This window comes from Canis aureus, chromosome X (genome assembly GCF_053574225.1).
Source record: "Canis aureus isolate CA01 chromosome X, VMU_Caureus_v.1.0, whole genome shotgun sequence".
NCBI classification, from domain to species: Eukaryota; Metazoa; Chordata; class Mammalia; order Carnivora; family Canidae; genus Canis; species Canis aureus.
This window is the reverse complement of record NC_135649.1, coordinates 16,561,178-16,577,539: the sequence shown is the minus strand read 5'-3', so window position 1 is coordinate 16,577,539 and position 16,362 is coordinate 16,561,178. Positions and strand designations below refer to the sequence as shown.

General features: G+C 43.1%; 1 protein-coding gene across 3 annotated transcripts in view; it reads right to left on the bottom strand.

Moving 5' to 3' along the window:
• ARHGEF6 (Rac/Cdc42 guanine nucleotide exchange factor 6) overlaps nucleotides 1–15,945 on the bottom strand; it is a 101,730-nt gene extending 85,785 nt beyond the window's left edge. The window contains exons 1-2 of one of the 3 annotated variants that reach the window (XM_077889391.1): nucleotides 15,492–15,945; nucleotides 14,205–14,288 (exon numbers count right to left, since the gene is read on the bottom strand). In XM_077889391.1, coding sequence (XP_077745517.1) covers nucleotides 14,205–14,288; nucleotides 15,492–15,656 — 249 coding nt within the window. In that variant the 5' untranslated portion in view covers nucleotides 15,657–15,945. Of the gene's footprint in view, nucleotides 1–5,572; nucleotides 5,728–14,204; nucleotides 14,289–15,491 lie in introns of those variants that run through there. The other 2 variants (XM_077889390.1, XM_077889392.1) reach the window with 2 other exon arrangements.
• Between the last annotated feature and the right edge of the window lie 417 nt (nucleotides 15,946–16,362).

Here is a 16,362-nt window from a genome sequence, read left to right as displayed (position 1 = left end):
GAAATTATAGTGGAAGGTTCCAGTCTCTGTTCCATGGATATCACTGAACCACGATATCACTGAAATTTAAACTGTCTTTATGTAGCCTTTCAAATAAAGTATGGCAAATTAAATAGGACATACAAATAATTTTAAACACATTTCAACATACTCTAAGCTAAATTCAAATTATTTTCTATGATGTGACGCACTGAGAATCTCAAGTACAAAAAAAAGAAAAAAAGCACTTCAATTAGTGAGTGAAAGACGTTAATAATGTTGAAAGGCCTGATGCGTGCTGGCAAATGCAACAGAGGCCAAGGCCACTACCACGATTCATCCTAAGTTTCCAGAAACACTCAACTTGGGTTTGCCTTCAGAAGAGGGGTGGTAAGCATGAGAAAGTATGTGGGCATCTTACCTTCAACTTTACTTTTAAAAATGTTTTTTCCAAAAACAAGCAGTCTCTGTCCAATAAAGCACAGAACTAAGGAACAAGATAGCTGATTTTGTTTTCCTGTTTCAAGGTTCCTCCCTGTTTAAATTCTCAAAGTGACTGATGTATAAGTTCAGAAACCTGAGGAGAAGCCATCATCCCACAGAGGCCACAGCTTACCCCTGCCTGTACCCAAGTTTTTTGTTTGTGTAAGCAAGCCCCATACTCAACGTGGAACCCAAGACAGGGACTGAACTCACCACCCTGAGATCGAGTCAGATATCTAACCGACTGAGCCACCCAGACACCCCCAAGCTGTTTTTAATGTTAAGATTTCAAAAGAAGATCTCTCTGTACAGCATAACTCACTTTAGAGTTTGCTTAACGTAACCAAAGACTTTAAGTGAACTTTTATTTTTGATAATGCAATGTTATCATTCGTGAACATTAGTCTACTGGGATATATGAAAATTCCAGTTAGGAATGAGCTTTCATTGAGTCTATTCAGTGCCAGGCACTGTACCAAGTGCTTTCTCTGCCTTCTCTCATTTATGGCTAAGAGGTAGTGTATACCTGGGAATAATAAAGTGGCACATACCTAGTATTACCTCCCACTACTACCAAGGAAGTTGGCATACACCCAATAAGTGGCCAATCCAGGTCCATTCAAGTCCAAAGCTCAGGCTCTTAGCCACTGCACTGCTATGCGACTTCTGTGTTCAGGAACACAGGTTTCCCTGACCAGGATTCAAACCCAGACCAAGGAAGAGAAAATCACAAATTTGAGCCACTAGACCACAGAGCATGTGCTGAGTTGGCCTGATTCCACACCAAAAGGCCCCAGATGGTTATATATTTGGAGATCTGCTTTTTAGAGTTTTCCTGTCTCCTTTCCTGGTGTGCTGTTGGTTTCATTTCTTCTGCGTTATACGTGGATATGCACTCTTTCTACCACTGCTGGCACGTCTAGTCCCTGGCAGCCGCCCTTTTCCCTTTATCATGACCTTCTATCTAGATGCTGTTCTCCAATTTACAAAGTGCTTCCACATACCTTATCTCATCTAATCTAATTTTCTATTTCTAATTCATTTTGGGATGAGCAACCAAATTACCCATAATTCCAACATGCTTAGATAAGTAAAAGTCATTAGGCTCCAAGTGAGATCCTGAGGCAGTCTCCCAGGAATAAAGTGTGGAAGCCTTAGTGCAAAGATGGGGGCGGTGTGTCTCTTCTGCAGCCCAGATCTTCCCTCACCATTCATTCATTATACCGGTCATTCATTTAATAAACATTTACTGAGTACCTGCTTTGTGCTGTGTTATATTGAGTGCTGGGATTTATAAGAATGATCAAACTCAGGTTCCCTATAATGAGAGTGGCCTGCCAGCATTAGATATCCTGACACAAAGGATTATGGGAATGAGGCCAATAGTTGCCCAATTCAGCAGAGATTTTCTAGATCTAAGGCTGTGGAGGAAGCTTGGTATCTCTTTCTTTACAGTTCTCAGCTAAGTGGCAGACACTGGAGGTTGCTAGGTCACTGAACTCTAGATAAACCATGGAAATGAGGGGCACTGGGCGGCTCAGTGGTTGAGCATCTGCCTTTAGCTCAGGTCGTGATCCTAGGGTTCTGGGATTGAGTCCCACATCAGGCTCCCTTCTCCCTCTACCTATGTCTCTGCCACTCCCTGTGTGTCTTTCATGAACAAATAAAATCTTTTTTAAAAAAAACCCATGGAAATGGTTCTTGAATCTGGCTGCACATTAGAAGCACTTGGGGCACCTTTCAAAACAAAATAATTACATAGTGACTCTGGGAAACTGTCAGGCGGTACCTACTCAGGCTGAACATACCCTGAGTCCCAGCAGTTCCGTTACCATGTACAAACCCAACAGAAATGTCCACCAGAAGACATGCATGAGACACGCACAGCAGCACTGTTCATAGCAACCAAAAAACTGGAAACAACCCAGATGTCCATCAACAGGTGAATGGATAAACAAAAGATGGTACATCCACATGATAGGATCTACCAGCAATAAAAAGAATGAACCTTTAGTATCCACAATATGGGTGACTTGTACAAATGTTACCCTGAGTGAAACAAATCTTATACAAATGAGTACATACTGTATGATTCCACTCATATAATATACCAAAACAGAAAAAAAAAATGAATCTATTGTCTTAGAAGTCAGGGCAGTGGTACCCAATGATGAGGGGTGTGACTGGGACAGGGGATGAGGGTGGCTTCCAGGTGCTGATAATGTTGTGTTTCTTAATTGGTGTGCTGATTATATGGATGTGTTCAATTTATAAATACTTAGAATTTGTGTGATTTCCTGAATTCATGCTATATTTCAATATGAAGTTTATTTAAACATTTAAAAAAAATACCAAAGTGCCTGTGTGGCTCAGTTGGTTAAGCATTTGACTCTTGATTTCAGCTCAGGTCATGATCTCTGGGTTGTGAGGTCAAGCCCCATGTTGGGCTGCATGCTCAGCAGGGAGTCAGCTTCATATTCTCTCTCCCTTTTGCTCTGCCCACACCTCATGCTCTCTCTCTCTCTAAAATAAATGAATAAATCTTTTAAAAAAGCTTCTCTCCCTCTTCCTCTGTCCACCCCTCTTCTTCTCTAAAAAGCAGGAGAAGGAGGAAGAAGAAGAAAGAAGAAGAAGAAGAAGAAGAAGAAGAAGAAGAAGAAGAAGAAGAAGAAGGAGGAGGAGGAGGAGGAGGAGGAGGAGGAGGAGGAGGAGAAAGAAAGAAAGAGAAAGAAAGAAAGAAAGAAAGAAAGAAAGAAAGAAAGAAAGAAAAAGAAAGAAAAGAAAAAGAAAAAGAAAAAGAAAAAGAAATACTCAGGCCTGGGCCTCACTACAGACCAATTAAGCTCAACTGGGGGGGAACACCCCAACATTTGTATTTTTTAGAAGCATCGTAGGTAACTCTGATGTACAGCCATATCTAAACACCAAGGGGCTTGGTGTTCTTATATTTATTAATAGCTCCTTTTGGGGGACAGTCGGCCACATGGCAAATGGAATGAGTTCTGGAGTAAGGCTCATCCGCAATTACGTTCTGATTTGCACTGACAATGTGGGGCATTCGTCTGCATCATCCCCAAACCTCAGTTTCCTCCACTGCACAATGGATACAACAATTCTTCCCTCCCAGGATTGTTGGGAGGATTAAACAAAGTAATATACTTAACATAGTACACAGTACCTAGCACAGTACCTAGAACATAGTAGGTGCTTGAGAAGTGCTAGGTACTCCACTCCTTTTCCTCTTTTGCATCTAAGTTCTTAAGTACAGTGATCAGCAGATTGCTATAAAGGCACAAAACTCACGCTCTCCAATTTCTCCTCCTCAATGAGTCTCTTTGTAAAGACTGAAGTAATATTATACTTGGACTAATGATGTCAAACGAATATTGGACATTTCTGGGCTGTAGTTTCCTCACTGTCTTCAGCACATGCTATCCCTGAAGATGAATGGAGAGGACACAGACCACACGTAAATAGAAACCACAGACCCTCCTCTAGAAAGCTTTACTCCTGGCCTCATCCTTAAGAACAGTGCCAGCCCTGTGCGAGCAAAGACAAGGCCAAGATGTGAGTTGGCAAAAAGAACAGAAAAAATTAGTAGCTTGGAAGACATACCATCCATTATATGTGCCAAATGAAATTCTTTTGTATAAATTGCCACATTTTAGTAAAAACAAACAAAACAAAATCCTGAGCTGAGAGCAGAAGATCCAGGTTGGAGTTGTGATGCCACCACTGGTAAACTGTATGACTTTGGTGAGCTAACTTTTCAGTTTCCCTGCTAAACGAAAGTAATGCTACATGCTTTACAAGGGCATAGTGAGTTTCAGATAAGGCATGTAGATGGCATTCTAAAAAATTAAGCAGCCAAGAAATGCAAGAGGACAATACAAGCTGCAAATTTACTTTGTTCCAAACTCCAATCACCAACCACCACCACCCCCAGAGACTGAGAACTCTCTGATACTAACCGCTCCAAGCACACAGCCTGAAGCTCACTTATGTAAGACGGGACTGCAGCATTGCCTGGCATGTAGCACAATACTTTGCTTAAGAGAAATCCTTGGAAATGCCTTAGCTGAAGTACAAGGGCAGGCCCAGGCCTTAATGTTTTGGAGAGAGGTGCTCTCAGTCACAGAACACCAGAACTGTGGCTGGAGCAAATGATGTCATCCGAGCTCCTCTTACCATGGTCAATGTCAAAATTAAGATAGGAAGTTCAAGGACAAATTGTGGGTTTTCCAGGCAAAAATAAGTTAGAAAAGCAGTCTGGACCTTAGTATCTTGCTGTTAAAATCGTTAATACTTTATAAAACATCAACTTAAATTTATCCTATACTGTGACTTTGGGGGGAGTTATGTGGAGCTCTTATTCACAAAAACATAAGTAGTTGCATAGATAAATATATTCTCTTATTCCAATTTTATTCCCACTACACATTAAGAAAAGAAAAAAAAAAAACATGTGAGTCACCCCTGTAGCCCAAAACAATAACAAACCAAAAATAAAAATAAAATTTTTGAAGAGACAGAGATAAACTTAAGGGCTCTGCACTCTAGAGCTAAGAAACAAAATAGCTCAAATACCTGTTGGGTTCCTAAATGACTGAAAAATGAAAACTCGAAATTAACTACCGGCACGTTGGTACACCTTCCAGAGTACAGGTCATCCCCCAGCCACAAACCATTCCTGCGACAGACCTGTGTACTCGACGCCGAAAATATCCCCAAATGCGCGGATGCCAGGGACCGAGGAGGCTGGGGGGAGGCATCAAATTAGTATCGAAAATTGTACTGTTGACTCCCGCCCTGGTTCCAGGGGAAAGAAGGAATCCTGTCCGCTGCAAACCCAGCGGCCAGAGCCAGAGAACTCGCCCCTAAGTTTGCCGCGTCCTCGCTCCGCGCCCTAGGCCCCCGCCCCCGCCCCTCCATCCTGGCCCCCGGGATCCCAGGGCACCGCCAGGCCCTGGCCGAACACCGACCCCACGGCTGGGGCTGCAAGCCACGGCAGGGGGAGGAAGGGCGGCTCCTCTGCAACCCAGGTCCTTCGGCACCACCCCGACCCTCGCGCTCTCCCCTTTCCCTGACCCCTCGCCCCCAGGCAGGTCACCTGGCTCAGCCGCTGCCCGCTGCTCCTCCCGCTGCTCGCTGGCTCCGGCCGCGCCGCCGCCGCCGCCTCCTGGAAGCGGCTCGCCCTGGCGAGTCACGGGGCCGGCGAGCGGGCGGGCGAGCCCGTGCCAAGGCTGCGGGAACTGTGCACCCCAGCCGGAGCTGGGACCCTGCCCTGAACGCGGCCGCCACCGGAGCGAAACTGGAGAGCTGGGCTCGGCTCGCCCGGGCGGGGAGGGGCGGCTGCAACTTTGCTCCTGAACGCGGGCGAGGAGGGGGCGCCCGTCTCCAAACTCTGTGCCGCGCCCGCCACCTCTCCAGCCTGAGGATTTTCTTTATGCCTTTTTTTTTTTTTTTAATCTAAAGGGAAGCCAGATTCTTGCCCTCAAGTTCTTGCTGCCATGGCCGTGCGGCTCGGCAGGCGGAGAAGCGCGGCGCCGAGCCGGGTGCGGGAGACCCGCCCGCCGGGTGCACTGGCGGCGAGCCGGGCCAGGGCGCGCGGGGCGGCGGCGGCGGGCGGGAGCGGCTGCCCCGGACCCCGCTCTGCTGCGCGCTCTGGCTTCTCAGGCCTGGAGCCAGAGCCCGGCAGGGAGGGAGGCCTGGAGGGACCGGGCCAGCGGTGGGGAAGCGGTGACCCGGACCTGGATCGCCGAAGTAGGAACTGGAAGTGACAGCGGCAGGGCAGAGCAGCAGCCGCCACCGCCGCCGCCGTCCGGGTAGCCGTGGCAGCGGCAGAAACCGTGGTGGAGCGGCGGCGGCCACACTGCGCATGCTGCTGTCGCCGGCTCCAGCCGAGCCCCGGGCCGCTGGCTCCTGGCCTGCCGCGGGCCACTGCCAGACCCTCAGGCGGGAATCCCGGCCTCACGGACTAGCCCTTCCCAGCGGCCCGCTTCCTCCTGCCACTCCCCGACGCAACTTGGAACCCCCCAGCTCTGTGCTGAGCCGCCAAGACAGTGAGAAAGGTAGCGCTCTCCGGTGGCCCTCCACATCCGTCCCTTCCCTAACTATCCTGGATGCCCTTCCTGGGTTCTCACAACAGGACCCAAGTCAAGTGAGCCTGTTATAAGCTTAAAAAGGTTCTTGATATTTACCGCCTTACTTGAAGTCTGGTTTTTACAGAAATACAGTGCAGTTGGTAAAAGATTAGGATGGCCAGAGCCCTGGGTGTCAGCTAATGTAACTCACGGAAATTCTGTTAGGAGTGTCACATTTGCTCAGCAGGGAAAAACAAAAACAAACAAACAAAAAAACTTACCAAAATCCTCTTTAGTCTTCCCACTAGCACAAATTGAGCAGCTAGATATACAAAGCTCTGCCCAGCAGAAACTCATGGAATTGGGCCAGTTAAAAACAGAGTGTCCAAAAGTTAGATATTACCAATCCCTATTCTAGTCTCCTCTTTCACAGATGAGTCAACCCAGGCCCAGGGAATGGGGTCTCTGACTTCATACAGGTGGCAGACTTGGCCTTGATACCCATGACAGGTACTGGTTAGTTTCCTGACCTCATGCCTCACTCCTCCAAGAGGCTTCTGTTCTCCTAGAGCTGGGGTTCTCTTATGGAAGATTTAGTCTTGACTTTTGGTCATTAGTAGATCTGCCTTCCTTCCAAAACTGCTTCCCTGCAGAGCATTCCCTGGGAAATGGCAAATTGTCCATCCCACAGGCCTCACTTTGGGGATGGCACTCGTACTGTTCCAGTGACAAGGCAGATGGAGTGACTCAGGGAGACAGGAGGCTGTGAGGGGGTGGGGGCAAAGAAAAGCCATACTGAGACCAGCTGGTACTGGAAAGAGAAGGAGAGAGAGAAGAAAGAAGGGAGGGAAGGAAAAAGAGAGAGAGAGAGAAGCACTAATTGAGCCTCATATACATTCAATCAAATCCTTCATGAACAAAACATCTTTTTATAAAAGTAGGCTTGGTCCAGGAGTAGAACAGGAGATAAGTATCCCTGGCCATGGGTTTGTGGTAAAGGTGGCAGGGGACAAAACAGGAGTAACAGCTGGTCATGAGGCCAGGGGGAGAGCATGAAGGCTGCAGCCAGAACAGTATAGTCAAAGAAGTATCTCACCCAAGCCACTCTCAATTGATCAGAAGAAATGTGTCTGCCCCTCCTCCTTCCAAGTTGAAAGGCAGAATGAAAACAAAACTACCATTGCTACCATTGCTAGTGTTGTCAGAGGACTTCCTGGTCAAATTAGTGACACTCTACCTAGACATAAAGGTTTCTCCATGTGTTCTAGATTTTCTCTTGAGGCCTGAGTGTCCTCCCTGCCTTCTCCATTCTGTAAACAAATAAAAAAGAGAGTTGGTTCACAGAAGAGGAAATACAAATGGACCATAAAGGGGTCAGCAGATGTCCAAATTCACTGGAATCATGAACCTCAAATTACAGCAGTAAACGAAATACCATTTTCACCCGACCTTTTAGCAAACCTGAAAGATACATAATATCCAGTGCTGCCAGGGACATGAGGAAGAAGGCACTTCCTACTCTACTGGTGGGAGTATAGCTTCATATAGCATTTTTGTAGAGGATTTGAGAATATCTATCAAATTTTGACACAGAAATTCCATTTCCATGAAGAAAAATGCCTCAAGAATAATCACAGATGTACACAAATCTATCTCTAGGTACACATCTCATACACAGTAAGACCCGCTGGGATTTATCCCAGCAATGCAAGATTGAGCTAACATATGAAAATCAAACTAATGCAACATATCAAGATATGGACAAAAAACCAATGGTTCTCTTAACAGATACAGAGAAAGCATTTGACAAAATCCAGCCTCCTTTCATGATAGAAAAACTCAAAAAACTAGGAATAGAAGGGAATTCCTTCAATTTGATAAAGGCTATCTATGAAAAATTCACAGTTAACATCCTACTTAAGACTAAAAACTTCCCCCTAAGATTAAAAACAACACTAGGATGTCCACTTTAATCTCTTCTATTCAACATTGTACTGAAGGTTTCAACCAGGCAAAGTAGGCAAGAAAATGAAATAAAAGGCATCTAGATTGGAAAGGAAGAAGTAAAACTATATGCACAGATGACATGATCTTATACAAGAAAACCACAAAGATTTAAAAAAACTTAGAATTAGTGAATAAGTTCAGCAAACTTGAAGGATACAAGACTAATATGCAAACATCAGCTATATCTATATACTTGCAGTGAACAATCCAAACATGAAATTAAGAAAACAATTCCATTTACAATAGTATCAAAAGGAATAAAATTCTTTGGAATAGACTGAATCAAGGAAGTATAAGATGTACACACTAGAAACTACAAAACACTGTTGAATGAAATTTTTAAAAATAATTTATTTATTTATTTGAGAGAGAGAAAGCACAGGCAGGGGGAAGGAAGGATAAAGGGAGAGGGAGAAACAGGCTTTCCACTGAGCAGGGAGCCTAACTCGGGGCTCCATCCCAGGACCCTGGGATTATGACCTGAGCCGAAGGCAGACACTAAATGGACTGAGCCACCTAGGTACCCTATTGAATCAAATTTTAAAAGACCCAAATAAGTAGAAAGACATCCTGTGTTCATGGATCAGAAGACTTAATATTGTTAGGATGGAAATACTCCCCTAAGCCATCTACCAACTGAACACGATCCCTATCAAAATACCAGCTGGGTTGGGTTTTGTTTTTTGTTTTTTGTTTTTTGTGGAAATGGACAGGCTGATCCTAAAATCCATATGGGTACACAAAGGATCCAGTTGAGCCAAAATGATTTTGAAAATGAAGAACAAATTTGGAAGATTCATGCTTTCTGATTTGAAAACTTACTACACAGCTACATTAATTGATTGAGTGGGGGAAAGAATAGTCTTTTCAACAAATAATGTTTAAGAGAATGAATTGGGGGGTGTTGCCTGGTGGCTCAGTTGGTTAAGCATCTGACTTTGGCTCAGGTCATGATCTCAGGGTCTTGAGATGAAGCCCTGAGTCAGGCTCCCTGCTCAGCAGAGAGTCTGTTTGTCCTTCTGCCCTTCCTCCCACTTGTTATCTCTCTCTCTCAAATAAATAAATAAAATATTTTAAAAAGAGAAAATGAACCTGAAATTCTACCTCACACCATATACAAAAATTAAGTAAAAATGAATCAAGGACCTAACTGTAAGAGCTAAAACTATAACACTCTCACAAGAAAACCTAAGTATAAATCTTCATGATCTTGCATTAGACAATGATTTTTTAGACATGATACCCAAAAGACAAGCAACAACAACAAAAATAGATCAGTTTGACTTCATCAAATTTAAGAAACTTGTGTGTTTCAAAAGATATTATCAAAGTTGGGGAGGTGCTTTAGAGAGTGCTTTGTTTCTTAGATGTCTCAGCAGACCTCCTCAACCAGTTACTAGCTAAGTGATCTTCTAGAGACCCTAGGACACTACAGCCATATGAAAACACAAAGATGAAAGTCCCTTGGAGAGGCCCACAGGCCACCCAGAGGTTCAAAAGGCAGCAGCTCTTTAATGGAGCCACTGTGCCCGATAGCCAGTACTCAAGATGTCACTATGCTGCCCGCCCCATCTCTGGCTTCATTTTTCTACATTTCCCAACTGACCCTTTTCAATCTGGCACTCTTTCTTTAGACAAATAATGGTGTGTTCTGGGGGCACCTGGGTGGCACAAACATCTGACTCTTGGTTTGGTTCAGGTCATGATCTCAGAGTCTCAAGCTCCATGCTCAGTGGGGAGTCTGCTTGGGATTCTCTCTCTCCCTCTCCCTCTATCCCTCACCCAATTTGTGCTCTCTTTCTCTCTGTCTGTCTCAAATAAATAAATAAAATCTTTAAAAAGTCAAACTTGAAAAAAAAGCAGAGTGAAATGGTGATTACCATGGGATGGGGAGATGGGGAGATAAACATTGATATTGTTCAAGGTCACAAACTTGCAATGAGTACTAAGTAAGCAACAGTGATCTAATGCCATGGCATAATATGAATATAGACAACAATACTGTACTAGTATTATGTGATGTGATAAGTATCACTGCAACAGCAATCATATTATAATATATAAATATAGAAAGTAACATGGTGTACACCTTCAACTTCCACATCATATGTCAAATATATTCAATTTAAAAAATGAATTTGAAAAACTTTGTAAATATTTGTGTCTTGGTCTGTGTCCTAGCTACCTGGGAGCGTGAGACTGGATGGTCAGTGCCCCCCAGCTCAGCACTATCTCATTTGATCCCTAAAACAATTCTATGCAGTAGATATTATTGTCTCCATTATGCAGATGAAGAAACTGGAAAATAGAGGGGCAAAGTAACTTTTCCCAGAGTCCACAGTCAGTAACCCACCAAGCCAAGACTCTAGCTCAAGTCTGTCAAACTAGAGAAAGTTATGTGCTTAGCTGTGGTGCCAGTTATTGCCTTATTTCAATACCCATACAATGTTCAGGCCAGCCTTTATGATCAAAGAGAGACAAAAATATGCCCAATGCCTTTCATTTAAGAAACGAAAATTAGGGGCACCTGGGTGATTTAGTTGGTTTGGAGTCTGCCTTCGGCTCAGGTCATGATCCCAGGCTCTTGGGTTCAAGCCCCAAGTAGGGCACCCTGTTCTGCAGGGAGTCTGCTTTTCCCTCTCCCTCTGCCTCTGCCCCTGCTTGTGCTTTCTTTCAAATAAATAAATAAAAATATTTTTTTAAAAAGAATGAAAATTAGCATATACTTTTCAGAAAGATTTTTATCCAAAGTGGATGAATTTTTTTTTTTAAGAAGGAGAGGGAGAAGCAGGCTCTCTGCTGAGCAGGGAGCCTGACTCAGGGCTCGATCCCAGGACACTGAGATCATTACCTGAGCCAAAGGCAGACACTTACCCGACTGAGCCACCCAGGTGCCCCAAAGTGGGTGAAAATATTTTAAGCACTGGTACTTAAAGGAGTAAGCATTAGTTATCAGAAAAATCCACTTTTGTGAAACGACTCATTATCCCACAATGCCAGACCCAGAAGGTGTTTCTATATCACCTAGTATTCTTAGAACTGCAAAGAAGTTCAGGATATCTTCTGGCAGCTATCAGTGCAGAAATCACTGGCAATCTCACCATGTTTTTTATTTGTCAAATAAAGAAGAAAATACCATGATCTGTACCACAGTAGACATTATTCTATAAGATATATAGAGAAGTTTCAGGCTACACCTACCTCAAAAGCCATATACACACACATGTGCCCTTGCAGACACACAGCTAACTATGGGCAATAGGGACACCTAGAATAAAATAATCTGAGACAACTATAGCCTAATGCTGTGGATAACTTTAGGAAAAATTCTGAAGCAAGCCAAATTAATCTGGGGCAAAGCAACTTGTATTACTACTAATAATAATAGCTAATACTTGGAGAATACTTACTATGTGCCAGGCACTCTTCTGGGGACATGAATTAATTGACATATTGATCCTATGAGATAGGTGCTGCTATTATTCTCATTTTATAGGTGGGGAGACTGAGGCAGTCAAAGAACATGCCCAAGGTCACAAAGCTACTAATGAGAGAGAACTGAGCTTTGAACCCAAGCAACCTAGCATTGGAGTCTATCATCAACCCACTACCAATACTTTTTCACAAATTATACTGCTAAAACAGGTCTACACTTCTTATGCCCCTGGTTCTTAGCTGAGCACGGTACATACATTATCTCATAGAACTTTTTCAGGTTGAAGCTCCTTCCTCTAAATTATTATATAGTATCTCATGTGACCTTAAAACAACCCCATGAGGTAGCAATTGTTGTGTCCATTTTACAGATCAAAACACTGAGGCAAATAGCCAAAGAAAACAAAAACATGAATTAAAAAAATATGTAGGGCCGCCTGGGTGGCCCAGTGGTTTAGAGCCTGCCTTCGGCCGGGGGCATGATCCTAGAGTCCCGGGATCGAGTCCCGCATCAGGCTCCCTGCATGGAGCCTGCTTCTCCCTCTGCCTGTGTCTCTGCTTCTCTCTCTCTCTCTCTCTCTCTCTCTCTCCTCTCTGTGTGTATGTGTGTATGTCTCATGAATAAATAAATAAAATCCTTAAAAAATATGCATCTGTATGGTTATTAAAGCATTATTTGCAATAGCTAAGATATGGAAGCCACCCAAGCATCCATTCAGAGATGAACAGACACAAATATGGTATACATGCACTCAATCATATAAAAAAAATGAATGAAATCTTGCCATTTGGGACAACATGGATGGGGTATTATGCTAAGTGAAGTAAGTCAGACAAAGAAAGGCCATTACCATACCATTTCACTCATGTGTGGAATCTAAAAAACAAAACAAAATGAAATAGAAACAGACTCATAGAAACAGAACACACTGGTGGTTGCCAGAAAGAAGGGGACTGAGAGGATGGATGAAATAGATGAAGGCGACTAATAGGCACAAACCTCCAATGTTACAATAAGTAAGTCATGGGGATGACAAATAAAACAGAGGGAATACAGTCAATAATATTGTAGGGTCGCCTGGGTGGCTCAGTTGGTTAGGTGGCCGACCCTTGATTTTGGCTCAGGTCATGATCTCCAAGTCCTGGCATCAAGCCTCGTGTCCAACCCCACCCACACAAAGCCCCGCAGTGGGCTCCACATTTGGAGGAGAGTCTGCTTCAGGATTCTCTCTCTCCCCTGCCCCTCCCCCACGCATTCTATAAATAAATAAATAAATAAATAAATAAATAAATAAATAAATAAATCTTTAAAGAATAATATTGAAGTAACATTGTATGGTGACAAATGGTAGCTACACTTACTATGGTGGGCACTGTGTAATGTATAGAATGTTGAATCACACATTGTACATCTAAAACTAATATAATATTAGTTAATATTAATATCAACTAATATTAATATCAATATAACTATACTTCCATTTTAAAAACCTACAATCTTTTTTAAATGAATGTATAAGACTTCAGCATCATTTGAATGTACTATAATTTATTTGACTATTCTCCCATTGCTAGTTATGGATGTTGTTTCCATGATTTTGCTTCTGCAAATAAAGATGTAATACACACACACACACACACACACACACTGAGGAACAAAGAAGTTACATAATTGGACACTCAGACAAAAGTATCACCTCCTTTGCAGCAATACCCCCAAATATACTGTAAGGATCTATATGATATAAAATAGTGCAATGTAAGTTAATATACAATTTCTACCACAGGGCCAGGCTCTCTTGGCTTTTCATGGCCTCTGTTCTAAAGTGTTAATAGGAAAAAAGTGACAGTATACTTTCATCTCTTCCCAACTCGGAGGGGGGGGATTACTATGACCCCCTAGAGCGGCCAATGGCCTGCTTTTGGTTCCTCCCAGGAGGGAGGCACATTACACAGCCTTTGTCACTGGAAGCCTGCTTTCAGGGCACGGATGCTGTATTAAAAAATAGCATATTCTGAGTTTTGATTTTGTTTTGTTTCATTTTGTTTTGGAACTGGTTTCTGGAAAAGACAAACTAACCAGCCACCACTGGAGACCACCAATCTTAACCATGATCTCCATAAAATGCTACCCCTGTGTAACAGTCAGAAACAACCCAGTACTTTTAGTACAACACCATTTTCACTAGCAAGGCAAGGCATCCCGGGTGGGCTTACCTCCACTTGAAGGGCTGCACATCCTTTCAGGAAGTCACTGATGTTGTTGAGGCAGTCAGCTTCGGTTTGGGGCTCCAAACAGTACTAGAAAAACATAGCCAAATGTCACTTGAACCCTGTTATCGCATGCCAAGCATACACCATAGTCCTCATTTTCTGATAACTAGATAGGTAAGCTTTTTAAGGCAGGGGCCACATTGCTGTCAATCCAGGAAGAGAAATAACCACTGGAGGAAGTGATGTAAAAGTCTAAACGGTCGGTCTGTTTCAAATGTCACCAAACTTCCAGTCCCAAACCACCTATCTCTACTGACAAACTATTTTTTAGCCTTCAGCCAAAGTGCGGAGACAGCAAATTAGATCCAGGCTGTGTTTTGACCTTGGTTCTTGCTTTTAAGTTATTTTCTTGCTCCCTCCTCCCCATGATAATTTATTAACACTCTATCCTCCCATTTACTGTTTGTTACATTTGGTTACAGTTCTGCATGTTGCACTACCACTTCAGCACTGTTTTTCAAGTTTCAGAGAAATTATAAGTAAACCAATTTGCTCAATAAAAATACCAACCAGTACAAGAAGGCAAAAGCACTCACGTTATGCTCATAGTCACGTCCCCTGCTAACCTTAAGAAAGCTGTAGGATTCAACCTTTAAACTTAAAGTGCCTACTTTAGAAATTATCTATCCTTGTGAATATGGATTTCCAACATTAAAACTTTTGGCTTTTTAAAAGAGAGTAAGGTTAGTTTCACTTTGAACACATGTTGCATACAAAACATATATCTGGTTTCTATTGTTTTAACAAACCTTTTCTGACATTTTGGATTATTTCTTCTGGTTGCCTCTGTTTCAAAGGATATTTTATTTCTTTGAGAAGCAAATCAACATTGATTTTAGTCAAACTGTCAATAAACACCATCAATATCTATTATAAATCATCCCGTTATTACACCAATTCATATATACCCCAAGTTCAAAATATGCCCTTGGTACACAGAGAGTAATAACACATATCTCTATGACAGAGCAAATGATACGAGTATTTTCTCCTTGTCCCCTGGCACCAACATTGTATCATGATTTTACTATATTTGGGGGCCAAGTGCTAACGGATAACCTTTCATTTTCTGAGCTTTTCAAACTACAAAAACAAGACAGAATGCCAAACTCCTAGGAAGAGATTCAAGTGGCAGAGTCCCATGATCCAGGCAACAGAACATCTCAAGGGTTACATTATTGCTGCTCTCTGGTGGTAAGCAATCCTAAAGAGAATGCCCATTTCCCTTACCTTTTCTAGAGAGCCAGGCCTAAGTCTGTTGATCAGTTTGCACAGCACTACCCCATTTTTCAGCGAGGACTTCAAGAACTCCTCTGGATCACAGATAGTCTTTTTGGGGGAATCTAAAACTCCCAAGGATATAAGCCATGTCACGATTCGCTCTTCTGGATTCATCGCTGAGGACTGTATGCTCTGCACAGCTCCCCAGGGCAGCTGCAAGGACTAAGCCACATCCGTAATTGCATCTGCTACTGCCTTCCGTTTTTATAAGTTCTCTTCTGGGGCTTGCAGAGCAAAGCGTTTCAACGACTTTCTTAGATAACGCGACCCCACTCCAATTACAGGATCTTAAAGCCACAGAGATCACACTTAAAAGATGTAGAAATAGAAAGAATAAAAATCTTTGGATAATGCTGGATTTTGTTTTCCAAGCCTGCAAAGCTAACTTACCAGGGTTAAAAAAAAAAAGAAGAAGAAACACACATAAACACAGCCCCCCCCCCCAAAAAAAAACCCAACAGTGCAAGAAGCTGTAAGGGAAGGAAGTGAGGAGGATGCTGGGGAGGGAGGAGAGAGAATGAAGCAAGTGCTCTTGGAAAACACAGGGGACTTTGGCAATGAGACACTCATGGGCCAGTCTGGGGAAACACTGTCAATAAATAGTCTAGCCCCAGTGAAAATCTGGCTGCTGTCAGGAGGAAGATGCCAACTGGCTCTTAGGTCACATAGATCTGAGGCTCATGAAGAAGGTAGGCTGAGAAAATTCTTCCAAGAAATGGCCGGATGTCCTCATACTGTCTCACAGAGATGGTGTGTCATGATCATCCCTTGTAAAACACGTTGAATTGCATGGTGATAACGTGCCAAGCAAATGAAGACG